This window comes from Panthera tigris, chromosome A2, assembly GCF_018350195.1.
Source record: "Panthera tigris isolate Pti1 chromosome A2, P.tigris_Pti1_mat1.1, whole genome shotgun sequence".
Taxonomy (NCBI): domain Eukaryota; kingdom Metazoa; phylum Chordata; class Mammalia; order Carnivora; family Felidae; genus Panthera; species Panthera tigris.
In genome coordinates, this window is record NC_056661.1 from 53,568,807 (window position 1) to 53,594,039 (window position 25,233).

General features: G+C 43.9%; 2 protein-coding genes and 1 long non-coding RNA gene across 6 annotated transcripts in view; 2 read left to right on the forward strand and 1 right to left on the reverse strand.

Annotated features, from left to right (window-relative positions):
- The window catches only part of MKRN2 (makorin ring finger protein 2), a 28,297-nt gene extending 24,323 nt beyond the window's left edge, over positions 1-3,974 (forward strand). The window contains exons 7-8 of the mRNA XM_042979535.1: positions 2,184-2,328; positions 2,501-3,974. Of these exons, the coding sequence (XP_042835469.1) occupies positions 2,184-2,328; positions 2,501-2,638 (283 nt within the window). The 3' untranslated portion in view covers positions 2,639-3,974. The remainder of the gene's footprint in view (positions 1-2,183; positions 2,329-2,500) is intronic.
- RAF1 (Raf-1 proto-oncogene, serine/threonine kinase) overlaps positions 3,872-25,233 on the reverse strand; it is an 82,820-nt gene continuing 61,458 nt past the window's right edge. For all 3 annotated transcript variants that reach the window (XM_042979532.1, XM_042979533.1, XM_042979534.1), the window contains 12 exons: positions 24,258-24,356; positions 22,517-22,670; positions 19,150-19,177; positions 18,914-19,041; positions 18,417-18,534; positions 9,659-9,743; positions 8,738-8,914; positions 7,484-7,530; positions 5,919-6,037; positions 5,417-5,548; positions 5,139-5,273; positions 3,872-4,919 (listed from right to left, as the gene is read on the reverse strand). In XM_042979532.1, the coding sequence (XP_042835466.1) occupies positions 4,776-4,919; positions 5,139-5,273; positions 5,417-5,548; positions 5,919-6,037; positions 7,484-7,530; positions 8,738-8,914; positions 9,659-9,743; positions 18,417-18,534; positions 18,914-19,041; positions 19,150-19,177; positions 22,517-22,670; positions 24,258-24,356 (1,366 nt within the window). In that variant the 3' untranslated portion in view covers positions 3,872-4,775. The remainder of the gene's footprint in view (positions 4,920-5,138; positions 5,274-5,416; positions 5,549-5,918; positions 6,038-7,483; positions 7,531-8,737; positions 8,915-9,658; positions 9,744-18,416; positions 18,535-18,913; positions 19,042-19,149; positions 19,178-22,516; positions 22,671-24,257; positions 24,357-25,233) is intronic.
- LOC122236733 lies at positions 10,758-13,535 on the forward strand. Of its 2 annotated transcripts, XR_006214968.1 has the most exons (4): positions 10,758-10,888; positions 11,404-11,506; positions 11,919-12,103; positions 13,025-13,535. It is a non-coding gene; the product is annotated as an uncharacterized LOC122236733 (long non-coding RNA). The 2 variants fall into 2 exon arrangements; XR_006214967.1 differs by lacking the exon at positions 10,758-10,888 and having other exon boundaries at positions 11,164-11,506.

Sequence of the window (25,233 nt, forward strand, 5' to 3'; positions counted from 1 at the left end):
CTGTCACTTACTTAGTAAAAGCTGGTCATTTTCCTGGTTTACCAGTTTCCGCCCCCGCCCACCCCCCCCACCATGTATTATATCTCCACCAGAGGGCAGGAGTGGCAAAGGTGGAGGGGCTGGACTATAGAAAGCAGCTGTGCTGGAGTTGGGAAATTCTCATGTTCTTGCTCTTTGGGTTGGTCTTGGCCTTAGTTTCTATTGATGGTGGTGTTTTTATGTGTTCCACACACATTTAATGTGCACCTACTACAGGCCAGGCACCTTCAAGCTAAGCACCAATGGAGGACATCAAGCATAGATTAGTAAAGTAATTTCAATGAAAATTGCAGAAGGGCAATATTATTGCATGTTTTTTGGTGACAAATTCTTAATGAGAGTACCAAGCCACATGTCACAACAGAGAAAGCACTTGGATCCACCTGGGAGCATCAGGGAAAGCAGCATGGGGACCCTGAGCCATGAAGCATGAACAGCTATCTGTGTGTAGAGAGGGGAGGACAGAGTGGAATGACAGGGGTACAGAATGATACAAATGTGTCTGGGTAGCAGTGGCCCTGGGATTGAGAGAGGTGTGTAGAAGGATGTGGTAGGACCTACAGGGACAGATAGGTTGGAGTGGAATCTCGGGGGGTTGGGGGGGTGAAGAACAAGCGACACACTGTTGGGCATGCTCCTTGGTGGTAATGTGAAGAGGCTGGAACCTGGTGGGAGCGAGGCCAATTAAGAAATGACTGTGGCGGGTAGCAGAGGACAGCACCCCCAGGGGCTTTAGTAGTGTGGGGGCAGAAAGGATGGAGTGATTGGAGGCCTAACAATTGGGAGAGCTGAGAGCAAAGAGGCAGAGTGCACTGTCCTTGGTGACCAGGTAAGGCTGGGGGAGAAAAAAAGCACAGTTATTGGGGGGCAGGACTAGAGAATCACTTTTTGAACTTGAGTTTATTAAAGCCAGTGTCCAGCAGATTGGTGAGAACTCACTGCCTGAGCAGTCATTTGAAGATCTCAGAGCCTCAGGGGTGGAGGCTGTGACAGGTCTGTGCCCGCACCTCTGTACCTCTGCTTGGATCCCCTCCCCAGCCCGTGCTGGGGTCACACCTGATAGGAGTAGGTGCCCAGGCAAGCACAGCACGCCGTCCTTCACTGGACAGTTGTTAGGGGGCTTTCTGTGTGCCGCTCTGAGGTCTCAGAGACCCTCACCACCAGTCTCTGGCATCCTCTTGTCTGAGAAGACAGGCAGACACTGGTGTCAAGAGTCTCCCTTCTTTGTTATCAGCCACTGTCACATACCCCCCACCTGCCCCTGGTAGCAGTACCCTGCCCTTTCTGTGGTGATCTTGCTTTCTCTTCCCTTCCTCAGGACTCCCAGATGCCCTCTTGCCTTTTTGGGCATCTTCACCCCTTCTTCACCATGAGATCATTTGATTATATATAAGCCAAATTTCCTGTAAGCAAGAAGAAATAAGAATTTTCTGGTGGTTGTGTTTTTCCTGAGGAACAGGTGTTCTTAATGTAGGGATCTGTGGGTAGAATTTGAAGATGGGGGGGAAGGGGGATGAACTTTTTGCTGTGTTTTTTAGACCTGTGTATTTCATTTTATCCATTTAAAAAACTTTCCTGAGAAGGGGTCCGTAGAGTTAACATAACACAGAGTTAAGAAGCCCTGCTCTAGATCTAGAGGGTGGGGACCAAGGAAAATTGGAGTAAGACCTCTAACTTTGGGCAGCTGCTGAAATTCACTGCTTTTCCTGTGCCTCCTAAGTCAAGGCTCCTGGGGTCACACTGACCTCATTGCTGGCTAGGAGGAAGGGAAATTTCCCTGGGTGGTGCTGCTATTGGGACTTTGAGCTGAGGCAAGTAGCCCAGCTTCAGAACCTTGGAGCCCTGACAACCGGCTCACAGCAGCCATCAGGTTGTCCTCCCCCGAATGCCTTTTTGGAGTACTGCAAGCTCAAAACAGTGAAGTCCCCCGTGCAAGTTCAATTCTGTGTGAGGCCACATGTCACAATGGCAACACTATCCAACTTGGAAATCAGCATCCTAACCTCACGGAGCCTCAGTTTCCCCACCTATGAAGTAAGGCTCATCTAGCTCTGGCATTGTGGGCAGGGACGGAGGAAAGCCTTGGCTCTTCTGGGGCCCAGGCTCTCCCACAATCCTGTTGACTTTTTCTTTCTGCTTTTCAGGAAAAAAGCTTGTAAATACTTTGAGCAAGGCAAAGGGACCTGCCCATTTGGAAGCAAATGCCTTTACCGCCATGCTTACCCTGACGGGCGGCTGGCAGAGCCTGAGAAACCTCGGAAGCAGCTCAGTTCTGAGGGCACTGTGAGGGTAAGGACTTTGCCGTCTCTGTCAAGGACACTTACGCGGTGGCATTTCCGGGCACTGGTGCTTTCCCTAATAGCTTTGGTACCAGGGAACGGGGTGAGCAAAAGAAAAACAGCATCTGGCCTTCACGTTACCACTAATAACCACCAGGCATGTTTGCTGGCTCTTTTTGCAGTTCTTTAATTCAGTGCGACTCTGGGATTTCATTGAGAACCGAGAAAGCCGGCATGTCCCCAATACTGAAGACGTTGACATGACAGAGCTTGGGGACCTCTTCATGCACCTGTCTGGAGTGGAGTCGTCAGAACCCTAAGGAGTAGCCAGTTACCCCTGCACCTTGGGCTCTGCCGGCCAAGCCTTCCCAAGCTAGGTTGTGCGGAGCTTCCTTCACTGCAGCCTGAGCTGCACCTGACCTTCCTTGGTCTCATCCACTCCATTATTACAGCCGTGGGAGGAGTGAAGGATATAAAATAACCCAACAAGTATATGGAATTGCTACTTTTATAGTTGATCTCTTTAGTTGCATCTCAAGCTCCTCAGAGGGACCAGCTGACCAGCCAGATGGAGTTTTGATTGATTGCTTTTGAAAGCAACCTGGCTCTTATCCTTGAGCTTTAGCTCCCTAGAAACAGTCACCGTGCAGATTCGTTTTTCTTAACCAAGTATTCCTCACCCTTATAAAACGATTCCTCTCTAGTCGATTTCCCTAGTGTACTTAGTGTGTAGTCAAAACTGTTTCTTGAAAAGCGCTGTATAAATCAACAAGTGGGCACCACACACCTTAGCCTAAAACTTGTGCTCTTCAGTGTCCCAAATCAGAGCAGGAGTCCCGTTGCCGTGTGTTCAATAAATTCCCTGTAAGGAGGGGGCTCTTGAAGTAGCAGGCAGTGTAGGGCAGAGGTATGGCCCCTCGTTTCTGGTTGGTGTTGGGGCCACGTGCTCCAGGGAAACACGTCCCCGGCTGTCACCGGTGGGCTTTCCTGGGGCTCTCTTTGGGCTCATGCCCCAAGGGTCGTTTTACTGAGGGTCAACACACACACACATGCTCTTCCGTGTGGCCCCTGCTCAAAGCCACGTGTTCTGTAAGCCTGACTTTGATTTGAACTTTTAGTAAGAAGTGAAATGGCACGCAGCAGTTTCTGGTTCTGACCCAGCAGTGGTCCTGAACAGAACAAGTCCTCTGTCATCAGTTGTGACTTTAACTGAAGGAACGTAACTTTGTGAATCAGAACAAATTCACCCCAGGCCTGAATTAATCTATTTTTATAAATAGGTGTAGATACCAAATATTTTATAAAATGCATTAAAGTGTAGGTAGAAAAAGGTTTACTCTTACCTGAGTTTAGAATGCTTGCTTTTTCCATTTTTTATAGTTAACTCTTTAGTGAAGGGTGACAGCACAAAGACTGAATTAGATTCCTTCCCAGCGGAGGCTCTGGGCCTGTTTCCTGCTGCTTGAGTTCTTGCTCCAGGAGGGATGAACAAATGGGAGAGTTCAAGCTGTAAGCTCAGTATTACTTTAAAAGGAAGAAACAGCCATTAAACCTACATTTAATTTATTTTATTAAAATAACATAATTGAACCATCAGATAACTGTATTTTGTCAGGCGCAATAAAAACAAAATTAAAACCCAAATCATCAAGAAAACCTGTATTCCTGGCTTCCTTGCATACACGTGATGTGACTGAAGAGAAAGGCTGGCCCGGCGGCCCCGCCCCATAGGGGCAGCTCCTGGAAGACAGATTCAGCATGATGGAAGACTGCTCCCTGAGAGGGCGGAGACTGGGAGGGGCAGGCCAAACGCCTCTTCGGAAAACCGTCCCAATGCACTGGAGACCTCCAAGGAAAGGAAGTGCCCCCGAAGTCAAGGTCCATAGTTCCATAGTACCAACGCAGGTTCCTTCAGGCGGCCGTCGTCTCGACAGTCCTGGGCTGTTTGGTGCGTTATGTGCAAAACTACCTGTTTGGCGCCATACCACTAGCTCTGAAGAACGGTCCTTCCATGACAAGCATTCCACATAGGAGCTGATGCCCCAAATCCACATGTCCACATCAGGGCTGGTTTGTCTGCTACCTTCATTTCCCCTCTGAGTGCTTTTTCTTGCCCTAAAAGTACTCATTTAGCCAATAGCTGGGGCCCCAGACCATGTATTGCCAACTGTAGCCACTGGTGCATCTGGAGAAGGCTTGGCTCATGAGCGTGGGGGGGGGGGGGGATGCAGGGAGGGAGCAGGACAAACCAGCATTGCAAATGGCTTCCCTCTCCCAGGGCCAGAAAGGGTAGAAAAGAAGGCAACATGAAGTTAAGGCCCTGTGAGTAGTCTAGAAGGTCCTTAGCAGCAGCTTCTCTGAAAATGAGCTCTCTGCCTCCATCAAAAGGGAGGAGAAAGGTGGTGCCTGCTGACTTCCCTTCCTCCCCTGGTGGCCTGAGTGCAGGTGCAAAGTCAGCTAGAAGACAGGCAGTCTAGGGGATGTGGTCAATGTGCAGGCGTTGATATCCTCAGTGTGGGCCGCCCGGTGCAGGGATGGCTCAGAAGCACTCCGGTTGATTTTCGGCAGAGAGTGTTGGAGAAGCTCGATGGAAGACAGGATCTAAAATGAAGCAGTGTCATTAGGTGGGTTTGGTGTCACAGCAGCAGCAGCAGCAGCTCTCAGTGAGGAGTCCAAACATGGGCCCTTGTCCCCACCCCACCTGCAGCATCTGGTGCAGAACACGAGCCCTGTCCTATAGAAAACCCACACCTCCCTCCTCCTTTCTGTCATTAGGAATTTCTGCTGGAATCCGTTCCCACCCCTTGAGCCGAGTCTTACCTGGGGAAAAAGAGGCCTCTCTTCCTTAACCTTCTTCACACAGTCAGCTACAAGCCTCTTCATTGCTTTGGGGCAGTTCTTATATAGCTTACTGAGGTCTGGGGAGGCATACCCTCGGCCCACCATGAAGATGATCTAAGAGAAAGGAAACCGTTGAGGGACTGGGTGGAGGCACAACAGAGACAGCAACTTCTGAACCTCCTGCTCACACTGGCAGGAGGCCCAGGGCCTTCCGCAGCTGAATCTGGATCTGCAGCAGCCAGCACCAGTGCACGTACCTGGTCGCGGTTATTGATGTGGGAGTAAGGAAGCTCCCCTGTCATGAGCTCATAGAGCACAATGCCGTAGGAGTAGACATCAGACTGGAAGCTGAATGGGTTATTATCCTGCATCCGGATCACCTCGGGGGCCTACAGGGACAAAATGCATTCATTCATCACCATGTGGGCCCCACAGACATCCAGGTGCCAGGCTGTCCCTTCCCCTGGATATAAGACAGTCCTTTCCTCAGTTTCTGCAGTTTCCTCTGCACCTCTTCCCCACTCGGGCTCACACAAGCTCGGGAAGCCTAGTCTCTGGTACCCAGCACTGATGCCTCAGTATGGTTCTGATCGCTAGCTTCCAGAAAACCCAAATTTGCCTCAGGCTGTCTGACATCACTGAAGGCCTCACTGAGGTATCCGGACTTCCAGGAAAATGTCGAGAAATGTAAGTTTACACACAGACCTCCGGGGTACCCCTTCCACCTGCACTCTGCTAGGGGGAGCCTCGCCTCCTCACCATCCACAGGACAGAGCCAGTGGGTTGTTCGACCTGCTGAGAACCGCTCCAGCGCGACTTTACTGTTGCCAAACCAAAATCTCCAATTTTCACCGTCAGGCCTTCATGGAGAAATATATCTCAATGCTTGTTAAGGACTCTGGTTTCAAAAGAATGGTCAAGTTAATTTTAAACCACTTCCCAAAGGTCTGAAGAGCAGACCATCTCTCTGCTCTGCGCCCCGCCCCTCCCTTCCCCTCTGACTGCCCCAGCCTCCTTTGCACTGATTTGCTTGGATTTCTACAGTTTTAAAAAGTGCTTCCAAACTGCCTTTCTTCCATGAGGCATGTAGCAGTTGCTCAGGGCGGCAGATTATTTGGCTCCAGCCAAAAATCAGGCTATTTCCCCCTGCTGCTTCTCCCCATTTACACATCTAGGTGCCAGGTCCCTGGCCTTCTGACCTTCCCATATAACAAGGGAATCTTAAACCCGAAGATTTCTCAGAGAACAGGCTGCCATCTGCAGTTTCTTACCAGAAGCCAAGTGTTATGGCTTACATTGGTTTCTGCCTGCTGTGTGCCCTCAAATGACAAACATGTGAATAACAATTCAGCATTCACTAAGCACTGAATGCTATCCAAAGAAATCTCTCACTAGAATAGGTACCACTTGGTGACTTCACATCAGGACCAAACTCCCCTCATTTCTGGGTAAAGAGGTCAGGCACAAGGTGACTTGTGATCTGCCAATGCCCAGTAATACATACCACCATCAAATCTGTGGTGTCTGCTTTCATGGCATAACGTATCACTCCCAAAAACCCACCGTTAAAAGGTATCTCATAGGGGCGCTTGGGTGGCTCAGTCAAACGTCTGACTTTGGCTCAGGTCATGATCTCACGGTTCGTGAGCTGAGTCCCATGTCAGGCTCTGTGCTGACAGCTCAGAGCCTGGAACCTGCTTCGGATTCTGTGTCTCCCTCTCTCTCTGCCCCTTCCCCGCTTGTGTTCTCTTTCAGTCTCTCAAAAATGAATGTTAAAAAAAAAGTATCTATGCCTCAGACGTGTGGCCCAAATAGGCCATGTCCCATTATCCAACTCAACACAACTGTAGTGCCTCTCACTGGCCAAGAAGCAGAGCAAGGCTGTAACGCTACACACTCCTCTCCAAGACACAGGCTGCAGGTGGGAGGCAGATGTATAAAGGTTACGTTTCCTGCCCCACAGCATGAAAACTCTCCAGTCTTTATTCCCCTTCTATAAAAACATACTAAGTCTCAGAAAGAGGAAGGGCTGGTTCCAACAGTGAGTGACCTAGTGAGCGCTTTGACAATCTTGCAACATCTGGCCTTCAGCTCCCTTCTGACCAGACACACATGGTCCACACGCTAGAGATGAACATGACAGACAAAAGCCCCATTCCTCCAAGCTAAATTTAGTAACAAACAGCATAATGAAACTTACAAGCATAACCCAAACACCTATCTCCTGTGGAAAACTTTCCAAAATCACTTTTACTGAGATAAGCTTTAAAAAGTCTCTCTTCGGTTTTTCTAAATTTAGAAATGAAATAACCATCAAAGGATACTGTTGGATTTCATGTCTCTGTGGATGATGTTCTTTGCATGCAAATAGCTGTGAAGGGAAAAAATCTATTAAAAACAGTTATCTAAGAGACATGGGTAGAAAGCAGCTTCACATGACAGTTAGGAAGGAAGCCACCTGGCCACCTGATGCCCAACGAGGGCTACATGCAGGAACTGGTGGTGTGCGGATGCAGGCCAGGCCACATTGCGTGTTACCCGGAGGTGAGGTCATAGCACAAACGGGACGACTCTTCTTTAAGCATCAGTTCTACTCAAAAAGTAATTCTGACAACCTGAATGTCTATCAACTAATGAATGCATAAATGAAACATGGCCCACCCGTACAAACGCAGTCTTATTCAGCTACAGAAAGAATAAAGTGATACGTGCTACAATGTGGATGAACCCCTCAAAACTGTTAGGCTAAGTCGAGTCAGACACAAAAGACCTCATTTTCTATCTTGACGATTGTTCTAAAATTACACATTCAGTCTACACAACTCTGAATGTACTAAAAAACCACTGAGTTGTACACATTTAAAGGGTGAATTTTATAATCTGTGGATTATATCTATAATTTTTTTCTAAAAGGTAATTCTATTTCTTAATTCCGTATGGATTTTAAAAAGCAGAACATGAGATTTTACATGGCACCTGCAAGCGCCGCTTTAGCTTACGCCTCCAGACATGTAGCGCTATGAGTTCTCACTCTCCCACTAAGGGATAAATTAGAGGAAAAGTGTGACACACACACACACACCACACGCCACAACCCCCTTTGACAGAGAGATGTGTTCAAGCAGAGATTCAAACAGGTAGTGTTTCATGGAGGCACAAGGGAGGACTTTTCAGCCTTCCCTAAAAGGAAAATAAATTATCCAAAAACATCCGCTCAGACCCTCGTGTGCAACAAGCACTCTGCGCATGGGCCACACCTGAGACTGCACACTTGTAGAGGGCAGTGCACGGCTGTCTGGGCAGAAGGTACTGAGCCCACACTACTGAGCTCTTGGGGGTCTGGGTAAATTCTCAGGGAAGTGGTTTCAACCTGAATCTGAGCCTCTAGGGGAGCAGCCTCAGCTCAGACGAAGAACCTGGAGCTCTCATTCCTTCAGCCCACACCAGAGGCTGACTTTCAGCTGTGCAACATCACAGAAATCACGTAGGAGACTTGGCTTTTTGCTAACCCAGGTTCCGATTCAGGGCAGGTTGATACCTGGACCCCCGACTTTCTAGTCAACAAGCCATCTACTCACTCCATTCCCTGAGCAGTCTGGCGGGCGATGTCAATCAACTGGAACATCTGGAACTTAGTCTCCTGGACATGCAGGTGTTTGTAGAGGCTGCTGCCCTCGCACCACTGGGTCACAATTGCCAGGTTGTCCTTTGTCATGTAGCCCATGAAGAGCAGGATGTTCACGTGCCGTGTTTTGCTGGAGGAAGGAGGAGAAAAAAGTCTCTGAATTCTCTGAATCTTCTGTTGCTGCAGAACAGAGAGATCTACTCTGCTTTCCCACTGACACCGGATCCTGAGTGTCCTCAATGCCACCGTGCTTACAATCTGGGTGGTTGGCAAAGCACACACAAGCCTGCTGATAATTGAGTTGGGGTTGTGACAAAGGACCCCTCAGTGCTAGCCTTCAGAGAGAGGACATTCTCATTGTACATGATTCCTCCCACAGGGGGTCACAAGGAACCCTCGTCTGGGGAATCCATCATTATTCACCTTATTCCTATAGGTCTAAACAATGACTCAAAGGTTTGAAGTCCAAAAGAAAGCAAATTGGCTATAAAGAGTTCTTGGAAATAAACGTGAAAACAGAACCTATTTCTCACTATCTCAAACCAGAACCCAGAGAAGAACCTGGGCTACTGTGTGTGGTGTGCCCAGAGACCTGAAGCAGTGGAGGGGGGTATGCTCATCAAAGAGGGCTCTTCTAAAGGTCTGACAACCCCGTAAGCTGGAAGGAAACCTCCCATGCATTCCCTTTCACTTGTAAGGAAGGAGTTTCCACCGCAAGACTCTGCAGTGAACACTCACTAACCACCAGTCCTGGCCATAGGCCCTCAGAGACAGGTCCGTGCCATGCGGCCCGCTTATCTGCAGTTGACACACCACCACCCACACCCGTCCCCTGCTGCTCCAGAGAGGCCGGAAAGGCTAGCTTTCTACTCACCGTAGGACAGCCACCTCATTCCTGAAGGCCTGGAACTGCTCTGGCGTGGGGTCGACAACTTTTAGAATTTTCACTGCAACATCTCCTGCAAATTATAGTCAGTATGATCAGCTGAATGAACTTACTTTGTTATTTTCCACATACCCTCGTCCTGAGAAAAGAGTGAATCACTTATTCAGATATCATGTGCCTACACAAGTGGAATAGGCAAATTTCCAAATTATTCAAGTACTTAAAAAAAGTTAAATATATTATACTACTATCCTTTAAATACCACCACACACGCCTTGAATATGGGTTTGGTTTAAACTCTTCCTATCAAGCCTGGCATCCCCAGTGTGACTGGGGAATAGGTGAAAACCTGGGCCTGTGAGGGCGGCACTGGCAGGTGAACTGGAATGGCCGGCAGATACAGGAGTTTGGGGGTCAGAAGGCTGGTGCCAGCAAACAGGCCATTTGGCAAGCAGTTGATGCCAAACTCAGCAGCCACATTCTAATGAGACCTGAGATGGTCCCTTGTACACAAAGTTACATATCGAAATTAAGCTTCTTTGCCTTTAATACCATGAAGAAGCAATCCTAATGATTAATATCGATTGCTTACTACGCCCTTGCGCCACATGTGCCTTCACAGGCCTTGTCACCTTTAATCCTCATAGTTGCCCTGTGATGTAAATACTGTTATCCTCATTTTACAGGGAACAGAGAAGCATAGTCAACTCTCCAAGGTCATTTAACCAAAACACAAAAGTGCTGGAGCCAGGATTAGAATGCCAGTCTGACTCCAATGGCTGCCCTTCTAACTTCCATACTGACAACAGACTGTCAATCACTATGAGCCTCTTTACTTAACTTTAGAAACATCCAGAGATTAACTCTACTTTATATGTACTACTGATTTAGAAGGCACTTTCAGAAATGTTTCTACACTATAACGGTCATTTTAATAAATTACATGAAGCCCTATTAGGACCTCAGATTTTCTTGGCAAATGAATTTATCAAAACATAGCCTTCTGGGTAGCTCTTTCTGCCCACGGGTCCTGTCCCTGTGCTTTAATAAAGTCACCTTAAAAACAAACAAAACCATAGCCTTCTGGTGATCAAATAAAGGAGTTGGTTGATGGCACCTTGGAGGTAACAATTCCTCCACTTATCAAGCATGCCCCCTTGGCAGCACCCCTGTGCAGCCTCTGTGGGAGCATTCCTCACTTCACTGGAGTACCAACTGGTAAGGACATGGGTTTTAAAAAAATTTTATCTTTTTTTTTTAACTTGAAAGAGGGCACACATGCGAGCAAGCGGGAAGTGGGTGGGGGTGAGGGGGTGCTCAATCCAACCCTGGGATCATGACATGAGCCAAAATCAAGACTCAGACACTCAACCAACTGAGCCACCCAGGCGCCCCAAAGAGATGGTTCTTATGGCAGGTCCCAAACTGTTGTCCTGTCGTCATCTCTGGTTTTATCATCCAAAGCTAAAGTCCCCACCTAACAGTAGGGGCTCATTCACTTCACTGGCACATGTATTTCCCGAGGGCCCAGGGCTGCCTCTTGGGAGACACATTCTGCAGTCACAGCTGCCTTCTCTCCAGGAAGATGGAGCTGGTAAACCATGCAGCTCCATTTAAGCTCCTTATGACTGAGGAGGAGGATAAGAGTCTCCTGCAGAACTGCTCATTCTGGAGCAGTCTGAGCCAAGATAAGAATGCTGGGCGTGAGGGACAAAGACAAAATCTGTTTGCAGAGAGGATGGAGAAAGGTTTCCTGAAACAAATGGGATATATGCCAAGGGAAGGATTTTACTAAGTGGGACAGGCTGTTCCAAACTACATAGGTCAGGAACAAAGGTAAGGTAAGGTAAGGGGGAAGAGGGAAACAGGAGCTGTGCTTGGTGAACTCTGATGTGTGACCTGGCCCCTGCAGTCTATGACAGAGGCCAGGGAGGAAGGAGTCTTGGCCCAAGAGCCCTGTATCTGCAGACAAAATACAGGGACAGCAGTGACAGTGGGGATAGAAAGGAAGGGGTGAAGGCAAGAAACTCCAGGAAGGTGGGCTGATCTGACATGGCAGTCAACTGAGTGGTGGGGCCAGGAGATGACATTGCTGTTGGCCCAGGCACTGGACAAGGCTTGAGAGGGATAGGCCGGGGTGGGTGGAGGAAGGCTTGGGGAGATGCTGGATGGGCCCTCAGGATGGTTTGCTCCTTGGGACCTTACTAGTTCACAAGTCTAGTTTTACAAGACCTTCCCTTTTTTATAGCTCTCCAAGGGGCGTGTTCCAGTTGTCACTGAACTCACCTTCCATATCACCCATTTTGGACCTGATCATAATGTAACCTCAGAGCTCGGAAGATTCACCAGCAGCCAAAGCCCGCTGAGAGTGACTCATTCTGACCTTGCAGTCAGCTGAATGTCCTCCACCTCCAGCCTCTACTTTTTGGCCCAGTGAGCAGACTTATTATCCCTGTTCAGAGTTCATAGTCTCTTTGTTCCATCACCACAGCCAGTTCAAATCCTCTCCTCTTTCCAAATCCTATTACCCAAATCGGCACTACAATTCCATGTAAGTCATCCACTATACCCACGCCTTCATGCAAGTCATGGGTTGGAAGACTGAACAGGGCTGAACCAAAGTCAAAACCCTACGATGCCTGCAAGGACCCATCTGCCTTCCAGCTCATGGTTAGCAGTTAAGATAACAAGAGTATATATGCAATTTCTTACTGAAACCCAGAGACTATATACTACAGCATTCCCTCACTTTCACGCAAATACTCCTAGCGTTGCCATGACAGGGATTCAGTCTGCTAGGAGCAATGGGCAAACATTATAGGAAAATGGATTTCAACTTTTATAAAGAATGGTTTTCTACTAATAGGACTGCCTCGAACTGGAACAAGTTCTCCAGTAACCAGCTCCCTCACCAGCATTCTGAATTTCAGGCTAAGACTGGCCAAGTCTCCTGAAGGTCTTGCACAATCTGAGACCCTATTTCACCCAAAAATGATATCTAAAGTCTTTACGGGGCCCTACCACTCCCCATCCCTGGACTGCACTCCTATCAGCCTCCCTGAGTTCCTCAAACAGGTCAGGTGAATGGCCCAATTCACAGCCCCCCTTGCTGCTTCCCCAGGTTATCTGCCCATCTCAAGCATCATGCAAATGCTACTTCTTCAGCAGAGTCCTTCCCTACTAACCCACCAAAACCTGTGCACAGGGACTGCCACTCCCTACCTGCTTTCCTCCCTTTTTCCTCGTTAGCAATTATAACATACTATATACTTTGGTTGGTTATTGTCCCCACCAGAATAGAAACTCCATAAGAGAAAGAATTTTCATCTGTTTTGTTCACTGCTTCACTTGTAGCAGCTAAAAGAATGCTTGGTATTAGAAGAATATATTCAGGAAACACCGATAAAGAAATGAATGAATTCTAAGATGCAACTGTCAGCAAGGCATGTTATGAACTGACAAGCTGTCTCAAGCTCTGGAGTGGAAGTAGGGACAGCCTCTGGCACAGAATACTAGCTGCTGAATGACCCAGCTGCTCCCAGCACAGGTCAAGAATCCACTGCTGACAGGGAAGCGGAGACTCAGTACCCAGCCTGAAGCCTCCAGGTGTGCACAATTAGGTCTGGGCCCAAAACAAAGGCTGCTCTCCAACTTGCCCTGGCAGTCTCAGGACCAGGTACACCATTCAAGTCCACCTCTCCAGCACTCCATGCAACAGGCATTTAGTAGTACTGCTTATTACTAATCTCTTCTTTTGAACACGTTTCTAAGAGGAGTATAAAAAATTGTATGTACTGGGGCACCTGGGTGACTCTGTGGGTTAAAAGCATCTGACTCCTGATTTCAGCTCAGGTCATGATCTCGCAGTTCATGGGGTTGAGCCCTGTGTTGGCTCTGTGCTGGCAGTGTGGAGCCTGCTTGGGATTCTTTCTCTCCCTCTCTCTCTGCTCCCCCCTCCCCCCTGGCTCAAGCTCTTTCTCGGTCTCTCAAAATAAATAAATATCACAAAAAAAATTTTTTTTAATATATAGTATTAGCCTTTCTGGAATTATCCACATACCCTTATAGCTGGCAATCTTAGCACATATAAAGAATGGTATTTATTTCCTTTAGCACGTAATATAAATGACGAAGGTAAACGGCCAAGGAACATTTTATGGAGGGTAGTCCAAAACAACTACACCAAGTAGGTATTTTTTTTTTTTTTACTTTTTCAAAGTTTACTTATTTATTTGAGATAGAGTGTGAGCTTGAGCCAGGAAGGGTAGAGAGAGGGAGAGAGAAAGAATCCCAAGTAGACCCCACATTGCCAGCACAGAGCCCAACGTGTGGTTCGAACTCACCGTGAGATCATGACCAGAACCAAAATCCTGAGTCAGATGCTTATTTTTCATGACACTAAAACTTCTTACTTTCCCTTAATAGTAAAGTCAGAGAGAGGTAAAGGTAGTACAAATGAGTTAAGACACATTACTGTTGGTTATCATGTTTTTAATAAGGTGTTGGTATCTCGTTCAGCTACCACTGAAGAAGAAAACTATTATCAGTTGGTAAATCTGGAATGTTTTTACCTTTTTAAATGCCTGTTTCTTGTTTTAACTATTTAGGGTTGTCTAAAACCTAATATATACATCCCTGCTTTCTAGAACACAATTGAATGAACACCACTCTGTTCTTCTGATTCAAAATTATCCTCAGCGTTAGAATGGGATGGGCACCCATACATGGGTTCCACCAGGCTGGTAGCCTCACACTAAGCAGCCCAAGCCTGAGAGGGTTTGCTGCCTTCTCGTCATGCCATCAGTGACTATCCCAGCTGCCATCAGTCCTGCTGTCTGCATCCCCTTCAATGCGTTGTTTATGATGTGCAAAGGCTGGCAAATCAGATCCCAAATTTACGCTCTGTGTGTGCACCCAAGGGTGCACTTACTTAACACAAAGTAAGTGAGCTTTAGTTCATGGATCTGAGGTCTCCATCTTGACTGCTCTGAGGTCCTCTACTTTCACAGCTGCTAGGCAGAATAAAATCTTTTAAAAATCATCACCACTGTAATTCCTAAGAAACTGATTAAACATTATATAACAGATACCAGGAAAGCAGCAGCAGCCGCAGCCACACCAACAACAACCACCACACACACACACACACACACACACACACACACACACACACACACACACACACACACACACACACACACACAGTATAGCACAAACAATCCAGAAATTATGGTTTCCCTGACCCTCTCATTTTATTTCTTCATTCACAGACGATGGCTTTGTTTCCTGGGGGGCTGACACAAAAGTCCACTGCTCCTTACTCCTATGACTTTTCAAACACTTATCTTAGAAAAAACTAGAGCCTTAAAAGTATTATACATGCTATCTGCATTCTAATGGAAGTAACACTGTATCAAATAACATCTCCTTACCATAGTCCAAAAGCTCACAGAATCTAGAGAAAACACAAGCTCATAGGCAGTACTGTGCTGAATGTAAGTAATGCTTTGAAAAATTATGAATTCCCCCCGCAAAGTGCTCAACAGGAGGAAACTTAAATTTGAGCACTCCTTAACTACATTTATTGGCTTTCAGCTGATGCTTTAAAATGTGGTATAAAAATGATTTAGTGCTAATGGAAGCATTAAAAGCAATATTCACTGCTCCATCTCCTACAATTACCAGCAGCTATGTGTCAGATACAAGAACTAAGCACTGTATCCCACAAGACTGTTCTTCTTCCATAGGACTATACCACCAAAATAAAAGCTTTTGTGCCGCAAAGGAAACTATCAACAAAACAAAAAGAAAACCTACCGAATGGGAGAAGGTATTCACAAATGCAGTAAGGGGTTAATATCCAAAATATATGAAGAACTCACACAACTCAACACCAAAAGGACAATCTGATTTAAAAATGGACAGAGGATAAAGGGCGCCTGGGTGGCTCAGTCGGTTAAGCGTCCAACTTCGCCTCAGGTCACGATCTCATGGTTCATGGGTTCGAGTCCCGCGTCGGGCTCTGTGCCTGCTTCAGATTTTCTCTCTCTCTCTCTCTCTCTCTCTCTCTCTCTCTCTCTCTCTCTGCCCCTCTCCTGTTCACACTCTTTCTCTCAAAAATAAACATTAAAAAAATTTTTTTTTAAATGGACAGAGGATCTGAATAGACTTTTCTCCAAAGAAGTTATATAACAGGCTAACAAGTACATGAAAAGGTGCTCAATATCACTAGTTATCAGGGAGATGCAGATCAAAACCACAAATGGGGTATCACCTCACACCTGTCAGAATGGCTAGTATCAAAAAGACAAATAACAAGTGTTGGCGAGGATGTGGAATCAAAGGAGCCCTCGTGCACAGTTTATAGGAATGTAAATTGTGCAGCCACTATGAAAAACAGTAAAAAGGTTCCTCAAAAATTTAAAAATAGGGGGCGCCTGGGGTGGCTCAGTCAGTTAAACGTCCAACTCTTGATTTCAGCTGAGGTCATGATCTCACGTTCATGAGTTCATGCCACACATCAGGCTCTGCACTGAGTGCAGAACCCTGCTTGGGATTCTCTCTCTCCCTCTCTCTGCCCCTCCCCTACCTGCATGCACATTTTCTCTTTCTCTCTCTCAAAATAAGTACATAAACTAAAAATTGAAAATAGAACTACCATAAGATCCAGTAATTATACTGCTAGGTATTTACCCAAAGAAGATAAAAACGCTAACTTGAAAAGATACCTGCACTCCCATGTTTACAGCAGCCATTATTTACAAAAGCCAAGGAATGGAAGCCGCTTAAGTGTCCATTAATAGATAAATAAAGATGTGGTATATTTACACAGTGGAACATTACATAGCCATAAAAAAAAAAAAACAACCTCAGATCTGGCCATTTACAACAACATGGATGTAGGACCTAGAGGGCATGATGCTAAGTGAAGTCAAGTCAGAAAAAGACAAATACCATATGATCTCTCTTATGTGTGGAATCTAAAAAGTAAAAGTAAAAGTTTACAAAGAACAAAAAAAGCAGAAGTAGACTCATAAATACAGAGAACTGGTGGTTGCCAGAGGGAGGTGGGTGGGGGCATGGGAAAAATAGGTGAAGGGGATTAAGTACAAACTTCCAGTTGTAAGTCTCAGATAAAAAGTACAGCATTGGGAATATAGTCAATAATGTCCTAATAATACTGTATGGTGACAGATGGTAACTATATTTAGTGTTGTGAGTATCATATACAGAATTTTCAAATTAGTAAGTTGTACACTTGAAACTAATATACCATTGTATGTCAACTATATTTCAATAATAAAAGACTTCAAATTGTTTTCTTCTTTTCTGAAGGAATCGCCAAGATATTTATGACACCTATTTGGGAAATATTCCGCAACAGCATAAATTTCTCTGGGACCCAGGAGGCATGCCAGTAGTACATTAGATACAATTTTCAAAGGAAAGGAATCAAATATTCAGTCCTGTGCCAGTTGCCTTAAAGAATGAGAAATTGATTGGGGCGCCTGGGTGGCTCAGTCGGTCAAGCGTCCAACTTTGGCTCAGGTCGTGATCTTAGTCTGTGGGTTTGAGTCCTGCGATGGACTCTGCTGACAGCTTAGAGCCTGAAGCCTGCTTTGGATTCTGTGTCTCCCTTTCTCCCCCCTCCCCAATATGCACTCTGTCTTGCTCTCAAAAATAAATATGCTTAAAAAAAAACAATGAGAAATTTATCAGATGATTATAGTTACAAATGGCAAACCCATATACTAATTAACATAAGGTACTCAAAAGATGGAGGGATCTCAATTTTCAACACCTTGAATTTTAATGCTCCATTCATGTGATGGTCTTAATTTCTCTCAATCTCTGCCCCTTTATATATAAAAATAAATATGATACCATCCAAACTGGAAATGTAAGTACCTAGTCATTTTAGGGGTTTGTTTTGTTGTTACTGTCCGCTTCATTAAAATTTGAATTTAGAAGGATGCCTTTTTGGGAAGAAGTAGCATTCTCAAGAAAGTATTCCCTATACTTGCAGACATCCTAAAGCCAGAGGCATTAAAACTCTGAGGGAGAAATGTTAAGTATGTTGCCAAAATACACAAGCTGTGGCTACAGATATTAAAACAGTACCTTTCTTCCAAGTGACAAAGAGTCTCCATTATAATAAGAACACTACACTAACACTCCACATAGATTTAAGAATGAAGTCTGTGCATTCTCTCTTTGATGGTGATTCCCAAAAACCAACCCAAGGCAGAGCGCAAAGAACCTGTTTCAGGAGGCTCCTGGCTTTCCTGGGCTCGGCTGCTTGACCATGGGCATGTTATCTGCCCTCTTGGGACCTCACAGTTTTCTGTGGGCAAATCTCTAACATTCTTTCCAGCTTTACATTTCTAGAATCCATGCTCCCCTCAGAGCAGCAGGCTCTTAACCCATTTAAGAATTTCAAAGCATGTCCCCTGTGTAGTATGTGTTTAATCAGTTCCTGACATTTGACTATCATGCTCAACTCTTATTCACCAATTTCTAATTATCCTGGAAACCATATCATACCAATTATAGCATCACTGAATAGAAAAAGAATGCTATGAAATGTCACTGAGATATTAAGTTCAATCTTCAGATGTAATCAAGTTCCCCGGAGTGCCACTGTAATCCACACAGCACAATGAATTTTATCTCCTTCTTGGCCCTCTCTGGACTGAAACTTGACTTCAACCTAGGCCTTGCAACAAAGGGAGGGTCCCAAACTTACCATGCCACTTGCCCTTATACACCGTTCCAAATGAGCCTGATCCAATCCGAGTGGAAAGCATCACTTCGCTGGCTTCTATTTCCCAGTAATAGCTTGAATCTCTCTGTCCACGAGGCCTCTGAAACCAGCAGTGATCATTAACACACTCCATGGAATGGTAAAGCTCTGTCTGATGAGGGTGTCAAAGAAAAGATCAACCCAACCGACCCATTCCCCTATCTTTTAAAGATAGACATTAACTGTAATTCCAATTTCGATATTTTGAGAAAAATACCATTTTAGTTGTGCCCTCCCTTACAAGTCAACAAATTTTCCAACGCAAGCATACCAAAAATGGCACTGACATTTATAACATCCTTAATTAAATGTTTTATTACAGTTCCCCTCTCCCCACCAAATTAAAAGTATTCTCATTTTAAAAATATTCTCATTTCTGACTAGGTTTTTCTTAGTAAACCCTAACATACAATGCAGAAGGTACTATAAGCCATACTCACGATTTTGTTTTTCTCCTGGGTCCCGGATCCTGGTGCCCTCTCTCTCTGTGCTGGCACAGGGGTTTTGGGCTGTGACCAGCCCGTTGGGCTCAGATTGTTAGGGCTGCTGGACAAGGCTGAAGGTGAGGCTTAATAGACAAGACAAACAGAATCCACACATGGATAAGCCAACAGAAGATACACAGCATAAAGAGAAAAAGCCCATTATTATTTGCTACATAACTTTGGACAAGTACCTGATTCACTGTGGCTTCGAATTGCATCCTGAAACAGAAAAGGAAAGCTGGTCAATTTCTGCCCCACAAAAGATGCTCTCAGGGGGAAGTAAAAGGGGGGGAGGAGAATTTGCAGAAACAAAGTAGATTATAAAACCTCTAAAATACAAAAGGTCTAATTACATACTCTAACTTGCCTGTGATTAAATTTACCAATGTCAATGGCCAATTATCTCCAAGATTATCAATTATTAGAACTGGTATTAGCTTTTCATATACCACATTCTTTTGGAATGGAAATCACTTTTTCTCAGAAGAAAGCAACACACATATATAGCAAAGTGATTCTCATTAAGGAATACTAGCAAAGTTACTATCAACTGAGATCTTTCCAGTAACTGGGCATCTTGCTCCACTGAGGCTCAAAATAACAACAACAACAAAAAAAAAAACAAAAACAAAACTTGGGGATTAGGTAGCAAGCTCACTCATACTCCTCTAGGAGTTGGGGGCACATTGACCAGAGTTGGGTTTGGTAAGGGTAAGCACCACAACTACAGAACTTAATCCAAGCCTAAAATCATGAAACGCTGAAAGGACCATAAATCCCCCAGTCCAAAATCTACATTTCACATACAAGAAAACACCTATAAATAAAAAAAGAGACTTGGCCAGGATCACACAGCCAGTAGGTGGCAGAAATAGAACCAGAAACCATCACCCATGAATCTTAGCCCTGAGCTCATTCACCACAAAATGCTCCTGAAACCTTATAGGTAAGCTCTGAAATTAGTTACATTCTACTCAGGTGAGAAGTCAAAAAGCTACCTTTAGAACTTATTAGAAACTGGGTAGAACAGTTTAAACCACAAGGGCTTCCATAAGACCTAAATATTCATTTTATAAACCCTTACTTTGAATATGTAATTATTACATAAAACCACTAGGCCTCCATATCCTCAAAAAGGAGATTTTTCTGGGAAACCTACTATTTTATGTAACCACAATAAAGACAAGATACCTTTTTCACACAACTATTAATGGAATGTTTCCACTCCATAACATTTTTACAAGACAAGAAGTATCCTAGGGGTGCCTGGGTGGCTCAGTCGGTTGAGCACTGACGTTGACCCTGGTCATGATCTCGTAGCTCACAGGTTCGAGCCCTGCGTCGGGCTCTGTGCTGACAGCTCAGAGCCTGGAGCCCGCTTCAGATTCTGTGTCTCTCTCTCTCTGCCCCTGCCCCTCTCACACACGCTCTCAAAATAAATAAATATTAAAATAAACATTTAAAAAATGTTAAAAAGATAAAAAGTATCCTAAACCAAGCTGTCCCTCCCCCTACCTTTGGCTGCCCCACCCAAGCAATAAAGCCTGGTTCTGGGGTCCCCAAACCTGGCCAATCTTCAGAATCACCTGGAGAGGTGTTTGAGAATACAGATGTCTCCTCCCCCCAACTAGGACTGATTAAGCATTTCTGGGAGGGAAGGTTGGAAGTCCAGGAATCTCTGTTTTTAAGTAGACTGGATAACTGTCAGTTGGCAAAACACCGGCCAAAAATAACGAGAATTTCAACAGAATATTCAGCGGCTATAGCTTTATTACCCAACTGACCTCTTTGTTTTTAGTCAAACCATGGCACAATGTATTTTTGCTGACCAAAATTATATACCCATGCCCTAGGATTTTTTTCCTTAATGTCAGCAATTTTCTTCCTGTATCCATTATATACCTCATATTATACTGTGTGCTAATTTCTATAGTTGGATTTATCCTAGAAGGAACCTTTCAAATATCTTGGAATCTAAATATTAAAGAGAACTACAAATGGTTTAAACAAAGAATGTGTACTTTAAAAAAGTTGAATCATGCAATAAAAAGGAATCAAAACTTGCTCTGCCTCTAAAGTATGAAGAGAATTAACATAGTGCCAGTTATTTTATAATAAAAATTCAAGAATTTTCACTTTTAATGTCCCAAGTATTACAGTATTTAAGGAGAAACAAATCATGTAACAGAAGTCACTAGGATATTATTTATTATCAGGGCTAACCACGATAAAAGAGAAAACAAAATTCATAGCTAGCATGCACATGACCTCCTCACAATAATCTTGTGATATTCAAAATGCCCCCCAAATGGCCAATTCAGACTCCACATTCAGAAACCAACATTTTTGTTGAGTCCCTGCCACCTCTGATGGGAGGACAAGCATATGGAAAGTGATTCAAGGTCTGAGTGAGATAAAGTTTTACCTCAAGTGGCAGGTGTCCCTGAGGTTTTCCAAGGAACAATTCATAATGCAGAGAGAACACAGTTGTCTCTGATGAACTTTTAACAAAAGATTTTCAGGGCATATCAACCAAACCGACACCTCTGGTTTCTAAACGAGGTATAAATACAACAGTGATGCTCTGAGCACCAACTAAATAAATCTAGCATTAGCTTTGGTCGAAATTTTTTTTTTTAACTTTATTACTTTTGGCCTCAAAATCTCACTTGAGAAACTTATTTCACCTGTCAGCAATCCCACATACAGTATTTTTTTTTTTAACTCCTCTATACTCTATTGTCAAAAAAGAAAGCAGGAAATCAAGTCTGGCAAGAAATATAAAATTTAACTTAGTGATTCTTTCATTTCTGATAGGCTACTGTCTGACAGTCTTAGCAATCCTGTTAATTTACAAGAAAGCAAAGGCATGAAGAAGAATACCTACTCTTCCCCTCAAACAAAATCGTCTGGACCACGCCCTGGGAGAAGCATTCAGGCTGTTATTCTAGTCCAAAGCAATGAGAAATAAAGAAGAATAAAGAACAAAGGAAGTATTTTAAGTGTATTCAGTTGTTATTAAAGACGAATTAGAAAGCAAAGCAAATAAATAGAACATACCAAAAAGCCAAGAAAAGAAAAAGCAGTTTGAAAACACTAGGCTTTGGGTACTTTTACATCTCCCTAAATAACCTGCTTGGTAAATCCAATGACTCCACCCTTTTATTTCTAAATAAAATCACTTAAAAGTCTCTCAGAGAGTTTGTAGTTCTCCATCACTATTATTCTCTTTTCCACACAAAAATGAAACTACTCTTTATATTAGCTCATTCATTAGTTCACTGACATCTTATTCAAAGCTAAAATGGAAAGGAGTTCAAATGTTACCATTTCTTTAGGAGATTTTAGTTCTCCACTTGAATGATATACCAACTGGATTATTCAGCCAGTCTAAAGATACAGCGCTTAAACAATAAATTCAAAAATTCCAAGGTCCTGAGAAAGTGCAGCAACATTCTTTATCAGGTTTGAAACCCCAAACTCTCTAAACACAACAGTCAACCCCACCCCAATAACAACAGACTGATACTCCTCACCACCCGCAAGGGGCCCTATTACCTCAATCATCCTGCTGTCCACAGGCAGGGTGGTGCTGACCATGTGGACATTAGGTGTGGATGTTGACCTCTGCCTCTGGGAGAGGGAACCTTCAGAGGAAGGGCTGGAAGAGTTGAACGTGAAGGCGTGGGGTGTGGAGTATCTGTGCTGGGAACTAGGCGAGGAAGAAAAAGAAAACTCCATGAATGACATGCAGGCCTCCCCACTGTAAATCTTTCAACTAGTTACTTCGTAAGATGCTCTGGGGCAAATCCTACTTGTACTAAAATCCTGGACAAAATGTTTCTCTCTTTTAAGAGGCTCCACTTACAATTTTTCTTCTGTCTAGGTGCTTCTGCATGCAAAGTTTTGAAAAGGAAATAATACACATGCTTGGAACTCATATGAAAACAATACATTTTAAGTTGCCTTCTTTTCAATAGATCCCCTCTACAGAATACTCCCAAATTTTTAGACCATCTCTAGGAAAGAACAGACTAACACTTGCCAACCATGCCACCAACTACCAACCTAGTTGGAATTTGCCCAGTTTAGAGACTGACTGAGAGAGCTTAAAGGAGAAGTCTTAAATTTAAGACGGTTAGACTATTGAGCATGTCCGCAAAAAGGCCAGCATTTTAGCTACTACGCACCCTCTCCCCACTTAACCAGCTCGAAAAGTCAGTTAATGTGAATTCAGTTTTCAGGATGCCAAAACACAACTGTAAAATTAATCACTGGCCTCTTCCAGTCAAGCCCACTCCCCTATCAACCACAATGGGAACACGCAGCAAGTATAACATTTTCATTATTTGCTCTACAAATTATTTTGAGTTTTGTTCAGATGCAAGTAACACCATGCATGAATTCAAGCAACAGAAGCTAGTTTTTCTGAGAAACTGTTCTACTGCCTTGAAAAATTGCCTTCTCAGGAATTCAGTATTTATGCCTTCAAAAGCTTGTCTTCTAGTAATGAAATCTTCAGAAGCAAGTACAATTTCTGATGAAATTTCAAGAAAAATAAGCCATACACAAATGTATATCCAGATATTATTTCAATACAAATTCATTGTTCTGAGATATGCTGCCTTTAACAATTTCCATGGTAGTTTTAAAAAGATCATTAAATGTTATTCAATTGTATATACATTAAAGTCAGATATTTTGAAAAAGATGTAGATTTTATTTTAGGTTCCAAATTCATGTGTAACACTGAATAAGACATGTGAACTCAACAAAGCTCTAACTTCCAAGCAGGAGAACAGAAAAAAGACAAGTTACATGCAAACTCACAAGCACATTAGAAAGGATATTTATATTAAAAATCTAACTAGACTCTTTTTAAATATCACAGTCTATTAAATACCATGGTTTCAGCAATGTAAGGAGATAAATAGCATTTCAAAGTTAGGAGTTTTATTTTTATTGGATCACCGTATATAGTTATGGGACTCTTTCCTTGAGGCACAACTTACTACATACTGAGGAAAGCAAAATCTGAAGGTCTTTAAAATGTGATGAGACATTAAGGGATATGCTATGATAGCAGAAGAAAACTGCAGTCTGTGTCACTTTTCAGAATATAAAAACTACAAGACTACATTTTGCTCTAATACTAGTATTAAGTTCCACAGAAATAGTAAAGCGTTTACACAGGGAGAGAAGGGAATGCAAAGGAACTCTGGTCTTTTATATTCAGGCTTTCAGTCCCACCTGCCCCAATGTAATTTTCCAAAGAAAAGCCGTAAGTAAAAAAAATTACCTAACAGGCATCCGGGAAACAGATTCTCGCATCCGACGCATTGTCAAAGAAGGCAGTGCTGGGACCCCACTATCACCAATAGGAGAATTTGGGAACAATCTAAGTGAAATCAGAGGAAGACTGAGTTTATGGTTTTTTATAATGGCAGTAATTTTACAGTCAAATTGCCTTGTCTTGCAACTCTTGCAAACAGCTACTCAAACATTTTCAGGGGCACCTGGGTGGCTCAGTTGGTTAAGTGTCCGACTTCAGCTCAGGTCATGACCTCACAGTTTGTGAGTTCAAGCCCCATGTAGGGCTCTGTGCTGACGGCTCGGAGCCTGGAGCCTGCTTCGGATTCTGTCTCCCTCTCTCTCTTTGCCCCTCCCCCACTTGTGCTCTGTCTCGGTCTCTCAAAAATAAATAAATGTAAAAAAATTTTTTTTAAACCACATTTTCTAGTCACATTTTCATCAACCATTTTAGAGTAGAGGGACCACCAATCCAAATGACTGGGCTTGAATGAGTACAGAATATGAACAATATTGACCTGCCAATGAACATAATAGCTTCTAGTGTACATTTCTGAACTTTTTTTTTTTAATGAGGGGGGAGAGAGAAAGAGCGAGCACAAGTAGTAGAAGGGCAGAGAGAGGACAGAGAGAGAATCCCAAGCAGGCTCCATGCTGTCAGCATAGAGTCTGACATGGGGCTTGATCTTATGACTGGGAGATCATGACCTGAGTGGAATCAAAAGTCAGATCCTCAACCACAGAGCCACCCAGGCACCCCTGTGCATTTCTAAAAAGTACTGGTCCAATATCCCACTATATCAAAATAATTTTTTTTTTTTTTTTTTTTTTTTAATTCTAAAGTAGGGCACATTATAACCTAAATCACAAAGAGCCTTTCTGGAAACATTCTGTCTTGAAAACACATAAATGAAAAGACTGAATATGAAAAATAAATGTCATTCAGCACCAAATGTCATAAATAA